This window comes from Tiliqua scincoides, chromosome 1, assembly GCF_035046505.1.
Source record: "Tiliqua scincoides isolate rTilSci1 chromosome 1, rTilSci1.hap2, whole genome shotgun sequence".
Taxonomy (NCBI): domain Eukaryota; kingdom Metazoa; phylum Chordata; class Lepidosauria; order Squamata; family Scincidae; genus Tiliqua; species Tiliqua scincoides.
Genome location: NC_089821.1, coordinates 143,976,714 through 143,993,782, shown reverse-complemented (window position 1 = coordinate 143,993,782; position 17,069 = coordinate 143,976,714). Strand labels below are relative to the sequence as shown.

The 17,069-nt window shown below is 42.0% G+C and overlaps 1 protein-coding gene across 3 annotated transcripts in view; it reads left to right on the top strand.

Annotated features, from left to right (window-relative positions):
* The window catches only part of MACROD2 (mono-ADP ribosylhydrolase 2), a 1,146,647-nt gene that overhangs the window by 1,059,426 nt on the left and 70,152 nt on the right, over positions 1–17,069 (top strand). For all 3 annotated transcript variants that reach the window (XM_066609514.1, XM_066609523.1, XM_066609505.1), the window contains exons 12-13: positions 5,324–5,389; positions 10,179–10,244. In XM_066609514.1, the coding sequence (XP_066465611.1) occupies positions 5,324–5,389; positions 10,179–10,244 (132 nt within the window). The remainder of the gene's footprint in view (positions 1–5,323; positions 5,390–10,178; positions 10,245–17,069) is intronic.

Genomic DNA, 17,069 nt, shown 5'->3' with positions numbered 1-17,069 from the left:
AGTGGTGTGACAATGCATTCTCTGGAGAGCTGTTACAATGAAAGTGGAAAGTGCAGAAACCCTTTCTCCTGTTATAGCTCTGAGATTACCTTCTGCTTTCTACAAAATTCTTGTTTCATCCTCTCCCTTCTGACTCCCTGCTTATTATTGCATCAGCTGTTTCATTTGGGGGCTGCTATCACAGCCTGTCTTTGGCCTTGCCTCCTTGCATACTAAACACCACTCCTTAAAAAGTGATGGAAAAGTATGCAGGCTCAAGCAAGTTTCTGCCTTTTCTATTTTTATTGTGCAAGCTTCTTGTCATCCTTGACAGTGAAACAGCTGCTTATTAAACACTAGGTTACCCACTGCTTTTTTTTTAAAACAAGCTATAAATGTATATATCAACTCTTTAATTTCTTAACTGTCATAAAAGCAAAAAAAAAAAAAAAAAAACTTGAGAGGGAACAGACTCCATTAATAATCAGTGGCCAGTTTTTTGAAGAGAAACAAAGCGCATTGCCACCGGCCTGTTCTCCAGTGACAGATGTGCTTATTTCCCAGTGTTGTGCTACTGTAACTCACAGTCTCCTGGTTTTAAATTGTCTCTTTCTCCTCAGAAAGGCAGACAGATGTTTCTGTTTGACGTTAGATATAGCTTGGAACCATTTACATTTACGAGCCTAAGACGATACATGGTGGCACGCACCACATTTTGCTATCATATTTGGAAGGAGTGACAGATTACTACCAATCAGTTACCGTTAAGAGAAGGAAGGAGAGGTTGTGAGGCTGTTGTCAGCCAAAAAAAAATTATAGAATTCCTAGTTTTTGCTGTAGCTGAGAGAAGGAACAGAAGATATTGTCAAATGGAGGCAAAGCAAAAGATATTTTTATTACTAATGGTGTCATCAGGATGCTAGGCAATACGTCTGGATTTCCTGTTGCCTGCTAGAGACTGAATGGGCGAGAAAATAAATGCTTGGGAAGACAGTCACATTCTTGCCTCTTTGCTGGAGACATGAACTATTTAAAACCTTCCCATTTGCTTTGCTTCTAATGTCAGCGGAGAGAAGTAATTAGGAAAAGGTTCCTCATCAATAAAAGATGTTCAGTGAGAGACTGTCGTTTGCAAACATGTTTTCTCTTTTAAATGTTTGTTGAGATTTGAAAGGGGTTTTCTTTAGATCTGCGTAGCATTTCCATATAAAATGGAAGACAGCATTCACAGTCTTCTCCATTCCTGTGAATCTTCTTTGCTTTTACTCGAGCCCTGCCCCCCTTGTCCATGCATTGCCAAGCAATTGCCTCTGGCCATATGCTTTTGGTATCATTTTATGACATAATGCATTTTACACTGTATACATTATGCTTATTCCATCTCTGGTAGAATGCACAGAGGCATGCAACACACTAATTTGCTTGCTATAAAATATTACCAAAGTAGTTTTCTGGCCACTTCTAACATTACGTTTCTCATGTTGCAATCTGAAACCTTTGGATAGTTGTGGTGAGAAAGTGGGTCTTGTAATGAGCAAAGAGTCAAATGTCTGGCAATGTGTTGGGAGGCTTCGCTGCCATTCATGTTTCTGGGACTCTGATCTGAACTCTTGAACATTTCAGACATGTACATCTCTCCATTTTCTGCTCATATTGACACCAGTCTTGTGAATGGCTGTATCTCAGGTTATCCTGTTAGAAAGTCTTTGAAAGGGGGGCTGAATGATTACATAGTGACAGCCTGTTTGAGTACAGGTTCAATCACTTTCAAGACCTTTGCTCAACATGAGCACATTCAGTTTGGACTAACCTGGAAGGGGGGGGGCTGTCGGAGTTAGACTGGGAAACACATTTAAAATTTTTGCTGCATCAGTCAGCACTGTGAGTCTTATGCCCACTATTTGGGCTGTGGTCAACTGCATAGCTATTCTAGTGTGACATTTACCTTCTTTAACATGTTGTTGGCATCCTTCAGTCTCGGAAGACTATGGTATCGTGCTCTGAATAGTCGTTCTGGAACAGTGTCCTCTCCAGTGCGCGAAGCCTGGGTAAAGTAGATATGGAAGATAGACTGCTACCCATGCAGCAAATCCCCCCTCTCCACGTCGCTGAAATGGTCCAATGGAAAGGCAGAGGCCAATACGGTTGGTTCCAGCGGCGTCGCAGGAGTTGCCAGAACGTGACTGTGTTCAGCCATGAACTGCCTCAGGGACTCCGGCTCCGGATTTTGCCTCGAGGTTGACTCCTGAAGCCTTTTTCATAACTGGATGTAGCCACAAGGCATTGGAGGTTTGGGATCAGAGTTTTCCTTCTCTCAGATGAGCTGCCTTCCCAGGCTAATGAGTCCCATCTGCCTCTTACGACAAGTACAGCCAAACTGAGGGCCTATTCTTATCCCCAGCCCCCAGGGGATTTCTTTAACATAGCATACATGGAATTAGCCAGAAATTGTAATTTGTTGCACATTGATATCAATGACATATCATGTCATTGAGTGAATACACGTCTCACCATTTAATGGTCTCTCTCTCTCTCTCTGACACACACAGATAAACACAGTGCCACAAAGATCACATATGTGGCACCACAGCCACAGTGAACGAACTAAAAATGTATATCAGTTCAGTTCTATGAACAGTTCTTCAGGCAAATGGTGTTGTGTTGTGGGACTTGCAGAAACAATCTGAAGCTCTGTTGTGTTTAACTGGCAACTATTTATGTATTACAGAACTCTCTGGGCAAAAAAAGTTAGATGGTACAATGCAAAATAATAGCACACTTACTTCAGCTTGTCCTTGCAACCTACACTTACTCCTGTGGCCTGTGATACAGCTATAGAGATAGAAAAAATACTAGAATTGCACACCATCACAGTCTTAATTGGCACTTGCAGTTGACAATTAAACAGTTTTTTACTCTAAACACCCACAAATGCAAAGTGTGTGGAATTTTCACTTAAGTGATGCCAAAGCTTAGAGTAAGGCCACTCTGCATTCACATTCATAGACATCCTGCCATCTCTTTGCCAGGAAGCGATTACTACTTGAGAGTACTGTGGATGTTAACTGAATCCAAGTGCTGCAAAACCACAGTGTTTCAATTCAGCAGTACAGGCATGAAGCTTTTTGCCGTAAAGCACTGTTGCTGAAAAATGCAGTAAAACCAACAAAAAGTATACCTGAGGCACTGATGGTTATGAATGCATGTTTCCTATATGTGTTTTTTTTCATCATTAGTATGATTTGTGTGTTTGATTAGAAATGAATAAAAAATTGAGTACATTTACTGTGGCTATACCTGACATTTAAACACATTTCCTGTGTGAACATTACCAATATTAATGTACAATATTAATCAGTACAGAATACTGATCTCATCAAAGATTTCCATATTTATTTTTGTTTATTAAGTTTCTATCCTGTCTTTCCTCTGAGGTGCTCAGGACAGCACGCAAGGTTCTTTCCGTCCCCTGTGATGTGGGTTAGGCTAAAAGAAAGTGGCTGGCCCAATGTGATAGCTAAGTGGAAATTTGAATCTGATTCTCCCTCGTATGCAGCTCTTAACACTGCACCATATTGGTTGTCATCCGTGGAGAGAGAGGGAGAGAGAGAAAATGCGTGTGTATTAATGGTCTGGAAACCGATTGAAGTACTAAGGGATTACTATAGCTAGCCATCCATTCGGGTCGCTTGAAATCAGTGCGAGATGCTAGAAGCCAGTTAAAGGTCCAGTGTCCCCAGCATGGCTCCACTGAATGTGATGCAATGACACAGAATTATGCCAGTTGAGAATCTTGCCCCTGATGCTGATCTGTGCCACAGAGATCATAGCAGCAGGATCTGTAGTTCAGGAAGAAAATAAATTCTTCTACACTAGCTCCACCTGCTGGTTTTTCAATGCATTGCTCGTAAAAGAAGGTAGAAGGGGGAAAAAAACCCCACCAAATTGCTAACTCAGTAATCATTTCTGAAACTTCTATATGATGCACTATGTTCATTTACTTGAGGTATGTGTCCTGACTCTTGCTTCCCCCGATAACATTATTGTCATTGTTCTCTGAAGTGCTGCTGACTTTCAGTTGCTAAGGCACAGAAGCGGTAAAGGAATGCAATACATACTCGTAAATTGCAGCACTGAAAATGAAGCAGCAGATACCATCACAGCAGAATGAGAGGAGGTTGATCATTGCAAAATCATCTGACATACATCTGGAAATGAATGTCATCAGTTCATTTTCTAGATAGGTTTCCAGCATTTTTCCATAGAGCTGTGTCTTATTGCTGTTCTTTTTCTCTCTCACACACACAGAGAGGGAGAGAGAGAGATTGGCAACACTTTCTAAGCAATTACTTCTGCAGTCTTATTAGTATTAGCTCTAACATAGGGTTCTGGGTCAGTGAAAGCAGAGTTTACCTGATACAGTTTGGGAAGTTGATGTTGTCTCTTGCAGCATGCTCTACTGAAGTATGCTTTTATTTTGGGAATTTATTTTTTGGTGCTTGCCTTTGAAAAAAAGAGTTAGAAAGCAGAGAAACAAATGTCAGGGCAAGTCAGGGGGTATGATCCAGCCAGTAGAACCTCTCACAGCCTTCAAGTCATCTGTCATGCATTTTTAATATTATGTTGAGCATCTTGAAGGGTTCAAATGTGCAGTGCAAATTTTTGACAATTTTATCCAAGAATTTTGCATGCTGTGTAAGCCTGATTTTAATGAGTTTTTCATGTTTCAAAAATGCAGCTCTATTCTGTCACTAACCAGAGTGATCTACTTTTCATCCGAAAAGAAGCATAATGACGATAGATCCAAATTAGCATGAGGTTGCTGCTACTCCTGTCAGGGTGCAATTTTGTTCCCTTTCCAGCAGCAACCCTCTGTACACCCCAAAGGTTGAGAGATGCACCAGAACAATTTTGGGGGATGCAAGAGACTGCAGCCATGGATGAAGGGAATGATGAAACAGATGCCTTGCATATGTGGAAGTTACTTTCATTCATGCAGACAGGGATGAAAGCTGGATACAAGCCAGTAGAAAGGCAGCATGTATGCAAATAATTCTGCCTGGTATCAACTCTTTATGGGGGGGGGATACCTTTACTGCAGATACATATGTTTGCAGGATTAAAAGCAATGCTGTCTTCAATCCCCTATACTTTTGGGACTCCAATTATCAGTTGTTAATAATGCATTTTATGTTGGTAATTTTTCACTTTCAGTCTGCCTTTGGCTTCCTTGTTTATTTTGTTACAGGGTCTGCCAAAAATATACTGTATTGGCTGGACTCTTTAACTGATACAAGGTATTTCATCACTAACCTCTCTTTTATTTTCTTATTGGTGTTTCCAGCCAGTGACAATGACACAGAGGCGAAGCAAAGCCCCGAAGAAATCGAGAGTCAGAGTCAAGAAGCAGGTCTGTGTTCTGCTAAGCTCTATTAAAGCATTCCATCACTCAGACGCTCTCTACCTTGGTGAACAATAATCCCAGTCAATGCTATTGACTGAAAACGTTTGTACATTTTCACCAGATTAAGTTGGGGGCTCGTGCAGCTCTCCCATTGGAGACCACAGCTCTATTCATTACGAATGAATGTATTCCTTCCAGCCTAGGAATGCAGCTTTTCCTGTTAGCAACTAACAGCGTGTTCTCTTCTTAAGGTGGAACAGATCTTGGAAAGCCTTTAAATGGAAAATGTTTACAGCCAGGTAGTATAAGATTCACACTTCAAAGGCAGAAAGGAATGTGTGGTGAAAAGGGAGCTTGGAGAGATGAAGGACCTCTTCCGCTGTCTCCTATAAACATGCCCCATGATGCATTTTAGTGTATATTTAGCTTCTCAGTCATGACTTTTCCACACACTGTTTTACAAATAGGATTACCAATGTTTCTGAAAGAGACAATATATAAAAAAGGGCAAGATCTGAATGCAGTGTTGAAGCTCATGAAGAAGCAATTGGGGCAAAGGGAAGGATGTTTATGAATCCTGTATTTCACATTAAGCCGTTTTTAAAAACAGAAAACAAATGTCATGCAGCATTCAGAATAGGTTATTGCCTTTTCTTTCTGACTTTGGTTAGTTTGTTTTATATTTTTTGCCCATTGAATTCTCAGCAAAAGCAGTGATCTTTTGGATGAAGTTATCCAAATAACTAAAGTGACAAGTAAAAATGACTTTGAAAGCCATTATTTTCTAATAAGAAGCCTACCAGAATGCTGCATTACATACTGGGTTATTCTTCATGTACTTCAAATTGCATACTCTGTCCCACCTGACCCACCTAACCAGCACTAATGGTACATTCAGTTGCTTGCACATATTTAATTCAGGTAGCACAACCCATCTTTTAGTGAAAACTTTTAAATCAGCTCTGAAAGCTTTTATTAATACCTGGAAGCTTCAGCAGGAGAGGCCCAATCACTCAAGGCAATAGAGCGAAGCAGCCAAGCAATCCAGCCTACATTACCGAGTCATTTGGTCCGTGTATGCTGCATTGTGGCTCATTCTCAAGCATTGAATTTATGTTATAGCAAAATCCCCCCTGCCCCTACCTCTTGTTATGGTCTGTAGGAGAAGCACTGTGTATGAAATGCTATCGCTACTCTGCCATAGAATTCTGCTGACTCTGATTATCCAGACTGTTTATTCACAGCCGCAATCTTTGCTTGATTTAAGCTGGCTTTCTGTCTGCCCGTCTTTTATTGGGTCCCTTCTGCACCTGTGCAGTCATGCACTCAGTTTTCATTTAGACTGGTATAATGCCCATTTTTAAAACATGGCAAGATCCCCATTCATAGCCTGCATTGGTCAAGATCTGATTTTCACATCATTGTGATAGGATAGGGTTATTTTACCACAACATGTGGGAATGCACACACACGCAGAGAGAGGGGGGATTTTTTCCCTGAATGTATGTTGGAACGTTTCTAAGACCCAGAAGTTTTATTTCCAGGACCTATGAAGTGACAGAATTCAGCAAATGGGGGTATGTTTCAACCTTTTTCATCTCACTGCACACTGACAAGGTGAAAAAAATTGTCAAGGCACACCACCAGTTTTTTGACAATTGACAAGGCACACCGTGCTTCTGGCATGGGGATCGCATCCCCCAATGGACATTCCCCTAAACTACTGCAGCACACCTGTGGACCATTCGCAGCACACCAATGTGCCACAGAACACAGTTTGAAAAGCACTGGTACAGAAGGAGCCTTCACCGCAAACAAGTGACAGTTAAAAGCCATTCTGTAGTTCTTTTACTGCATCAAAAAGTTACATGAGAATTGGACCCAGTAGACATCCCTATCAAACCTTTTAGAATTCTTTGAAATGGTCAACAGGCATGTGGTAGCACAAGTCTGAGGAGAGTGGAGTAACTTGAAGCCGCTCTGAACTCCCCTGGAACAGGGGTTGGGATCCGGCATAACCTCCCGATCCCTGCCCATCCCAGAGCCTTGCGTCGGCCCAGTAACATGCTCTGGGTAGGGCCATCCTTGGAGATCATTCAGTAACTTCAGCGTGCAGAAGTTGCTGCATGATTGCTGACCAGTACCCTGTGCTATGTCATTTGCACTGGTTGCTGGTATATTTCTGAGTGCAATTCAAGGTGCTGGTTTTAACCTGTAAAACCGGTGGTTCCCAAACTGATATCACAAGGCACTTGCTGGAGTGTCACAGGATGCCTGCCATCACTCCAAACAGTGGTTGGAGGGTTTGTGCAGTGGGCAGAGCGCCAGTGTGTGGTTTTTGCATGATGGGGAAAGCCCCCTGTCCACCCTGGCCCCCTTACCTCTGTAGTGGCATTTCCGGCCTCTGAACCTGGAAGTAACTGGTGACAACATCATCACCAGTCACTTCCAGGAGCCACATGCTACATTCGATGCGTGGGGTGTAATAGGTTCTGACAGTTTGGAAACTATTGCCTTAAAATCTTAAATGGCTTGAGAAGAGAATACCCACTACCTCCCCCCACCTGAAACTGCCTGCCTCCTGATGTTATCTGAGAGGGCTCTTTTGCACACTACACTGCTCTTGGAAGTATTCCTGGCAGTGATGTGAGAGAGGCCTTTCTCTGTTTTGGCACCAGAGCTGTAGAATGCCCTGTCTCAGGAGGTAAGGCCACTGCCTTCTTGTTTTTATGGTACCAACTAAAGCCTCCCTTGTTTTCCTTGACCTTTGAACTACTGGGCTGTTGCTTTGGTCATGGTACTCTCACTGTTGTTTTTGTATTTTTTTTTTTAGTATATTGTATATTGTATTTTATTCATCTTTTGGAAGTGACCTAAATAAATTATAGGAGTTAGAAAGAGTTAAGTATTGTTACCCAAAATAAGAAAATGGGCAACTCGGTGCACATCACTAGTTGACATTCATGGTGGAACGGAAAAACCGCAGGAACGCGCATATAAGTCGACCCCACAGATAAGTCGAGGGCAGATTTTGAGCCAACGATCATGGAATTTTCTATGACCCTTGGATAAGTCGGGGGTTAAACTTAGGGGGGTGTCTGACTATAGTTTTGTCTGATTTTACTTGAGGCCAGATCCTGAAAAATAACGCACCACTAATTGTTACCTAAGAACTGTAGTCTCTAATTTATTAAAAACATAGTAAAAGATCATAAGATACATTTTTATTCTTTTTAAATTCTGGTCTTCATCACCTTTTTGTAAGTACTATCAGAGTAAGTGCACTGTAAACAACATACCAGTAAAATAGTGGTTCCCAACCTGGTATTCATATATTCCCAGGGACACTCAACAGGACCTTTAGGGGTACTTGAAAAAGAATGGAATAATGGCAGGAAAAGGCAGGTCATGCTCCAGAATGCCTTGCAAGATAGGAATGCCTTACAAGGACCAGCAAGGCAGGAAGGGAGGTAGCTAGTTGGCTGTGAAAGCCTCACCAATAGCTAGTTTTTGGTCATCAATTCATCTATGAACCAGTGATTGAAAACCAGCACAGTAAAAAAACTGAAACATAATATGAAAAGTGATCAATCAGCCAGAATTTCTCAGCACACTTCTGGTGCAAAACTGTGCAAAGGCAGCATCTTCTGTTCTTCAAACAGATAAAAAGAGAAAACACTGTGATAAATACATGAAGACTATACATGAAGACAAGAAGGCTTTCATATAGAGGAGATGAGAGCTTGTATTATTAATTGCAAACATTTTGCTAATATGAAGGGTACAATTTATGGAAATGGGCTGCCAAGGGATATGCAATTGAAAAAGGTTGGCAACCACTGCAGGAGAACCAGGAATCAAATCCACCTTTAAGGTGTCTGGTGTGTTAAGCCAGAAGTTCTACATACAACAAACAACCCATAACACATAACTGGGAGTGTGCAATTCAATTCACAGCAGAGAGATGCAGCTGCATATATTTGCAACCCTTTTTACTGAGAAGTAGACCCACTGCTTTCCATGGGTGTTAATCCTAAGTAAGGGTGCATTGAACTGTAACCTGCTTCAGATGGAAAGGAGGGTTCCCATCCTGGTGTTTCAAAAAACAGACCTGCTTTGCAAGCATTTGCAAAGCAGAACCAGGCTGCAGCAGAAGGAAGGAGAATAAAAGGTTAACAAATTGCTTCTAAGGAGCTGTGCCTGCCTGCTGCTTGAGAAACTTGGTGCCCATCTGCCACTTGAGAAACGAAACTTTTCAGAGTTGAAACGCTTTGCCCTCTGATTGACCCAGAGATCAGGCAAAGTGATAATTTGAGCTTGATTACTTGGCAAAAATTTCACATACTATAGGTGAGTATCTACGGTAGTTTAGAAATATTATTTTGGTTATTCTATTCCTGCTAGCTGGTAAGGAGGTATGTTTTAAAGGATCTCTTATATTGAGAAGGAGGAAAGTCAACTGCCCCATTCACCCCAGTGCAGTGTCTCTTCTAGTGGCCATTGCTGGTGTTCCTTCTGCATCTGTTTAGAATGTGAGCCCTTTTGGGACAAGGGACTGTTTAATTATGTACTTGTTTATTTTGCTATGTAAATTGCTTTGTGAACTTCTTTTTGTTAAAAAGTTGTATATAAATATTTGTAACAATATGATTGTCCCATAGAAGAAAGGAGCAAAAGCCTGAAGTTAACGGTGTAAATAACCTCTATGCATTTGACAGCATATATAACAGTTTATGATGATTACTACACTCAAATTATAAGCTAACAAGTACAATTTTTCTCTTTGAAAAAACAGATGAGGCAAAACCTACCATTATAAACAGCTCAACAGATGGAGGAGAGAGCCTATGCAAGGAAAAAGGTACAGATAACAAAACTGGCTTATAAAAAAAATCCCCCAAAGGGGATTTTATGAAGCAGTATTTTCTGTTAAGCCTAGGAAAACCCAACCTCAAGCTTTAAAGGCCAGATGTCAGATAAACACTTCTTGGATGTCTTTTAGAAAAGTCTTTTTAATGAACCACTTGGCATCATAGCTGAGCCAGTGGGGATCGATGCCATGCATTTTGAACTACAATCATTATAGATTTCCCATAAAAAATATCTTCTGGGTCATAGAAAACTGTGATGCAGATTTCTGTGGGAATTTTCACATACATAAATTTATGTCTACCTTCATAGTTGCACGATTAAGGGCTTCAGCGGGGCCTGTTGTGAAATGGGGGCGGGGGAGAAAGGAAAGAAGAAGGTTATAAACACATCATGCAGAACTGGGGAATGAAGACCCAGCTGAAAGAAGGAGGTAATATTTATTTTGTGTATACTGCGCTGGGCACTCTGATCATTTAGTCTGTGATTAAATATTTAAAAGTCACGGAAGGGGGGACACAAATGACAGTGAGTTTAGAAAACAAAGAAAGAGTGACTGCCTAATTTAAATGTTTCCAGCTGGGTTTTATCCTGTCGAGTTGTTTGGTTTTCAGGAAGACGTGAAACACAGAGCCATACTGTTTTTGATACTTGTCTGGTATCACACCATTAATTGCTTACCCTTTCTTTTAATTCTTCTGGGTATGTCAGTAATGGTGGGGAGGCATAATTTATAACACTGGAGCTGTTGATAGTTGAAAGCAGGAATCCTACATTCTGTAATAAATACAGGCAATGAGCGTAGCCTGCAAGCAAAACTAATGGAAAATTGTACTACTTTTTAAACAGTGGTAATGTGATTACCATCCACTAATATATTTCTTTTAAAATGTATGTTCTGCTTGTTCAGTGGGAGTGGTGAACCTTTGCTCCTTAACTTCTGAAATACCATTTTAAACTATTGATAAGGTTTGTCCTTGGTGATTACCCTTCAGCTCCTCTTATTGACTTATGACTTGTTAATGAGATCTATAATGATAGTCTTAGCTACAGTGATGTTTATTATGGTCTCAATTCTATGTGACAAAATTCATCTTGTGGAGTTTTTTTTTTGTTTGGCTCCCTTTATTTGTGGAACTTTCTGGAATTTGGCTCTCAATCTTTATTTGCATCGTCTGAAGTTAGAAAGCGTATGCAACTTTGGGAGTGATCTCAGAGCATCATGTTGAGCACACAACGCTCCCTATTTCTCCCTAGGCTTTTTATCTCCACACAAGTTCATGGTATCTCTTCTCTCTTTGATTCATCCCACTACTGTGTACACAGGTCCATTGCAGCTTTACCCTTTATGGTGGGTCTCTAACTGGGTGAACTTTCCAGCCTGTGTGGCTTCAGAGATGTGCACATCATCTCCTGCCTCTTTCAAGGTCCAGCTTTGACAATCTAGGATACTGATATTTCTCCAGGCTAGGTTTTCTTCAGCTCATGAGCACCCAGACCCAAGTTGGGTTCCCCTGTGCTGGAGCACCTGATTCTCTCTTAAGAACATAAGAAGAGCCCCGTTGGATCAGGCCATAGGCCCATCTAGATTAGCTTCCTATATCTCACAGCAACCCACCAAATGCCCAAGGGAGCACACCAGATAACAAGAGACCTGCATCCTGGTGCCCTCCCTTGCATCTGCCATTCTGACATAGCCCATTTCTAAAATCAGGAGTTTGCACATACACATCATGGCTTGTAACCCGTAATGGATTTTTCCTCCGGAAATTGGTCCAATCCCCTTTTAAAGGCATCTAGGCCAGATGCCATCACCACATCCTGTGGCAAGGAGTTCCACAGAACAACCACATGCATTCCACATGCTGAGTAAAGAAATATCTTCTTTTGTCTATCCTAACTCTCCCAACACTCCCCTGGTTATGTCCCCGGGTTATGGTGTTATGTGAGAGTCTAAAGAGCATCTCTTTATACACTGTAACCTTCCCATGCATAATTTTATATGTCTCAATCATGCCCCCCCTCAGGCGCCTCTTTTCATGGCTGAAGAGGCCCAAACACGGTAGCCTTTCCTAATAAGGAAGGTGCCCAGCCCAGTAATCATCTTAGTCGCTCTCTTTTGCACCTTTTCCATTTCTACTATGTCCTTTTTGAGATGTGGTGACCAGAATGGGATGCAATACTCTAGGTGTGGCCTTACCATCGATTTGTACAATGGCATTACAATATTAGCCATTTTGTTCTCAGTACCTTTTCTAATGCTTTCTATGCTTTCCCAAGCATAGAATTGGCCTTCTTCACTGCCGCCGCACACTGGGTCGACACTTTCATCGACTCGTCCACCACCACCCCAAGATCTCTGTCCTGATCTGTCACAGACAGCTCGGAACCCATCAGCCTATATGTGAAGTTTTGATTTTTTGCCCCAATGTGCATGACTTTACACTTACTGACATTGAAACGCATCTGCCATTTTGCTGCCCATTCTTCCAGTTCGGAGAGATCCTTCTGGAGCTCCTCATGATTCCTTCTGATCTTCACCACTCGGAAAAGTTTGGTGTTGTCTGCAAACTTAGCCACCTAACTGCTCAACCCTGTCTCTAGGTCATTTATGAAGAGGTTGAAGAGCACCAGTGCCAGGACAGATCCTTAGGGTACACCGCTTTTCACCTCTATCCATTGTGAAAATTGTTCATTGACACCCACTCTCTGTTTCCTGGTTTTCAACCAGTTCCCAATCCATGCGAGGACCTGCCCTCTGATTCCCTGACTGTGGAGTTTTCTCAGTAGCCTTTGGTGAGGGACCGTGTTGAATGCCTTCTGAAAGTCCAGATATATAACGTCCACAGGTTCTCCCACCTCCACATGCCTGTTGACCTTTTCAAAGAATTCTAAAAGGTTTGTGAGGCACGACCTACCCTTGCAGAAGCCATGCTGATTCTCCCTCAGCAAGGCTTGTTCGTCTATGTGTTTTGAGATTCTATCTTTGTTGAGGCATTCCACCATCTTACCTGGAATAGATGTTAGGCTGACTGGTCTATAGTTTCTCAGGTTCCTTCTCCTTCTCTTTTTAAAGATCGGTGTGACAGTTGCTATCCTCCAGTCCTCTGGCACCATGGCCGTTTTGAGGGACAAGTTCCATATTTTAGTTAAGAGATCAGCAACTTCATTCTTCAATTCCTTAATAATTCTTGGGTGGGCCCAGTGACTTATTGATTTTTAATTTGTCAATTAGGTCTGAAACAACTTCTCTTTTCACCATCCAACTTAATTCCTTGGTCAGGAGGGGCTGTTTGGGCAGCAGTATCTGCCCAAGGTCTTCTGCCGTGAAGACAGATGCAAAGAACTCATTTAATTTTCTGCCATCTCTTTTATCTCCCCTTTCCGTCCCTCATCATCCAGAGGGCCAACCACTTCTCTGGCGTGTTTCCTGCTTCTAATATATTTGAAGAAGCTTTTATTATTCCCCTTAATGTTGCTAGCCATGCGTTCCTCATAGTCTCGCTTGGCCTCCCGTATCACCTTCTTACATTTCTTTTGCCGCAGTGTATGTTCCTTTTTATTCTCATTAGGGCAAGAGTTCCATTTACTGAAGGAAGCTTCCTTGCCCTTTACAGCCTCTCTGACTTGGCTCATTAGCCATGCAGGTACCCTCCTGGACTTAGTCGAGCCCTTCTTCCTTTGTGGTATACACTTCTGCTGGGCCTCTCTTACTGTTGTTTTAAACAGCCTCCATGAACTCTGAAGGGATTGGACTCGTTTTACCTTCCCTTTCAACCTCCTTCTAACCAGCCTCCTCATTTGCGGGAAGTCTGCTCTTTGGAAGTCAAGAGTTTTTGTGACAGATTTGCCTGCTATTCTTCCCCCGACTTGCATATCGAAACTAATAGAAATGGATCTTGCCAATCTTTTGGCTGTGTCACACATAACATGATAAAAGCAGAGCAAAAAACAACTAAGCTTAGGTCCTATATGTTGCTCCATTCCATTTACTAACTAAAAGCAGCAAGTCAGAAAGGTAGCATCACCCTTATATAATTTCTCCACTTCTATAAATGTCATTGATGTCATTACACAAGGAAGAGAGGAGTCTGTTTCTATATTGCATAGTCATTCCACCCAGAAGAATGCTCTACTGGCTTTAGCACACCTTCCACCTAGAAGGTGGAAGTTGACAAAGGAGAAGTTGACAAAGAATAAGGCATAAGCACCTATTGTTCAAACTGATCTAGCTTCATGTAAAGAATTATAGTAAAGCAGAATATAACTTTACTTCTATGGTAAAATAAAATTTAACCATGAAGGACTTTCATGTTATCTTACAGGAAGCTAAAGTAAAGTGAGTTCTGGAATTAATTAAACAAGGTGGGAATAGCTGCAGCCAGAGCTGGCCCAACCATGAAATGGGCTGATGCAGCCTGTGTCACAGCAGATGAGGAGGCAGCAGATTCAGGTGCCCTTCATCCCAAGCCTGTTGTCACCTCCCTCCAGCCCACTATAGAGGCAGGTCACATTGCTCCTTACTGCTCCTTCATGCAGTTTTCGCAAACCAGGATGTGCAGGACTTCTGGTTGTTTTTTTAAAAGGGACCAAGCAAATGTTTGAATGATGGGCTGTGATAGGGATCAACATAATCTCCAGTGTGCAAACTAGTAAGTCTAGTAACTGTTGTATTCTTGATGTCTTGTGTATCTCCATGGAGGGCCACTTGATTCTTTTTATTTTGTTTTTTAGGGTCAGGCTCTTTATCTAAAGCCAAATAGAAAACAAAAATGGAGTTGATTCTGAACAAAATTTGAGAAATTTTTGTACCATAAAAGCAACAGCCTCAGTTGTCACAAGCCAAAACATTCAGTCAAGCAATTGCCAAGAAGGTTCCCTTTCATCTTCCTTCAGTTGCCTACCCAGAAAATTCTCTGGCACTCCGATATGATCCCCTGCATTGAGGGAGCAACCTTCTAATTTCCAGCCCCCTGTCACCATTTGCTAATGGGATTTACCTGTCCTCTCACAGCAAGATCCAATTTGTCAGTCAACTCAAATCCTTCCTGAGCACACACTCACACCAATTCTCCAATGCAAGGATAGTGTCTCTCACAGTTTCTGTCCAAAACAAATACTACTTTTCCCCTTGCATTGTCAAATCAGGGCATGGAGAAATTGGTGACAAAGGTGACTGCTGATGCGAATCTTTCTCTACCAAGTCGCAGATTCAAAAAACAGCTCTGAGCTGTAATGGAAACCATTACTGTTTTGGACAGACATTGTGAGAGGGACTATACTTGCACTGGAGAGTTGATGTGAGTGTGTACATGCTCAGGAAGGATTTGAGTTGCAAAAGCAATAGTAATATAACACCTTGGTTAAAATCAACTGAAAAGGCATAAAGAAGTATACAAGTTTCATGAAAACTCTCTCTCTCTCTCTCTCTCTCTCTCTCTCTCTCTCTCTCTCAATGTTAATTGGTCTCTCAGTATTTGAATAAGAGAAATACCAAAATCCAATAAAGAACATATATATACAGGAGAGAACTGTATACACAGTTGGAACTTTGCTTTCTATTTTTACTACAGTGAATCTCACCACCAAAGCTGATGTTCAGTTTTAAAAGCAACTTGTCTCTTTGGCAGTGGGAGTGACTGGGAGAGAAATAGAAAGCTAAGTTGTCTCTTGCACGCTCATGTCCCTTTGGGCGCAATCCTAACCCCTTATGTCAGTGCTTTCCAGCACTGACATAAGGGCAATGCAGTTCTGAAGTAAGGGAACATTTCCTTACTTTGAGGAGGCCTCCATGAGTGACACCCAACTGCAGGATGCAGCACACGTTCCATTGGTACCGCTGTGCCAATGCTGGAAAGCACTAACATAAGGAGTTAGGATTGCGCCCTTTGTGTGATACAGGTCACTTAGATTTAAACTTGTTACACAGAATACAATTGAAGAATGGTACATGGTTATTTACTGATGCTGATGGCCCAGTCCCCTGGGCTGTTGAAGACAGCAAGACTAGCACCCTCCTGGTGTAAAAGGTCCTGCAATAGTGCAAAGATCATGCTACTGCCAGGTCATTTGAGATTTCTGCCAGAAGGCAGCTGCTGCTGCAGATCTCCCCCCCCCCCCCGCAGATCCTGGAGGCAGGAGGTCTGGTCTAGAGGGTAGAGCCTCCGTCTGCCTGAAGATAACATCCACAAGGTCGCCAGTTCGAGGCCACCAGCACCGTGCGACCTTGAAGCAGCTGACAAGCTGAAGCTGAGCTATTCCATCTGCTCTGAGCATGGGAGGATGGAGGCCAGAATGTGAAGCCAGATCGGAATGAAACACCTGAATGTAGTGGTTCTTGAAAGAAAGAACCTTCTTTCAAATTGTAAAAATCCCTATTTAATACCTATTATTATTATTATTATTATTATTATTATTATTATTATTATTATTATTATTATTATTATTATTATTATTATGTCACCAGAGCAGTTAGGCTGGTGCAGGGGGGCAGTTTATGGGTGGGGAGGGCAGGGCAGGGGTGAGGAACAGAGGGGGCAGGAAGGGGTGCATCCAGTGGCAGTGACTTCTGCCAGGTCTGCCGCCCATTTTCCAAACCAACATGCTCCCTGCCTCTCCTTGGACTTGTGCCAGCAAAATGGTTGGCAGAGGTTCGAAAAGATGCATAATGTAGCCGCCCCCATTATAGCATGCAGCATGTGCTCCATTGGCATGGCTGCATGCTATAACATGACAGGGAAAAGGATTGGGCTGCGTTGTTACTCTGACACCATTTTGTAAATAAAATGCATCTTATATCAAGGCTATATATCCAGTG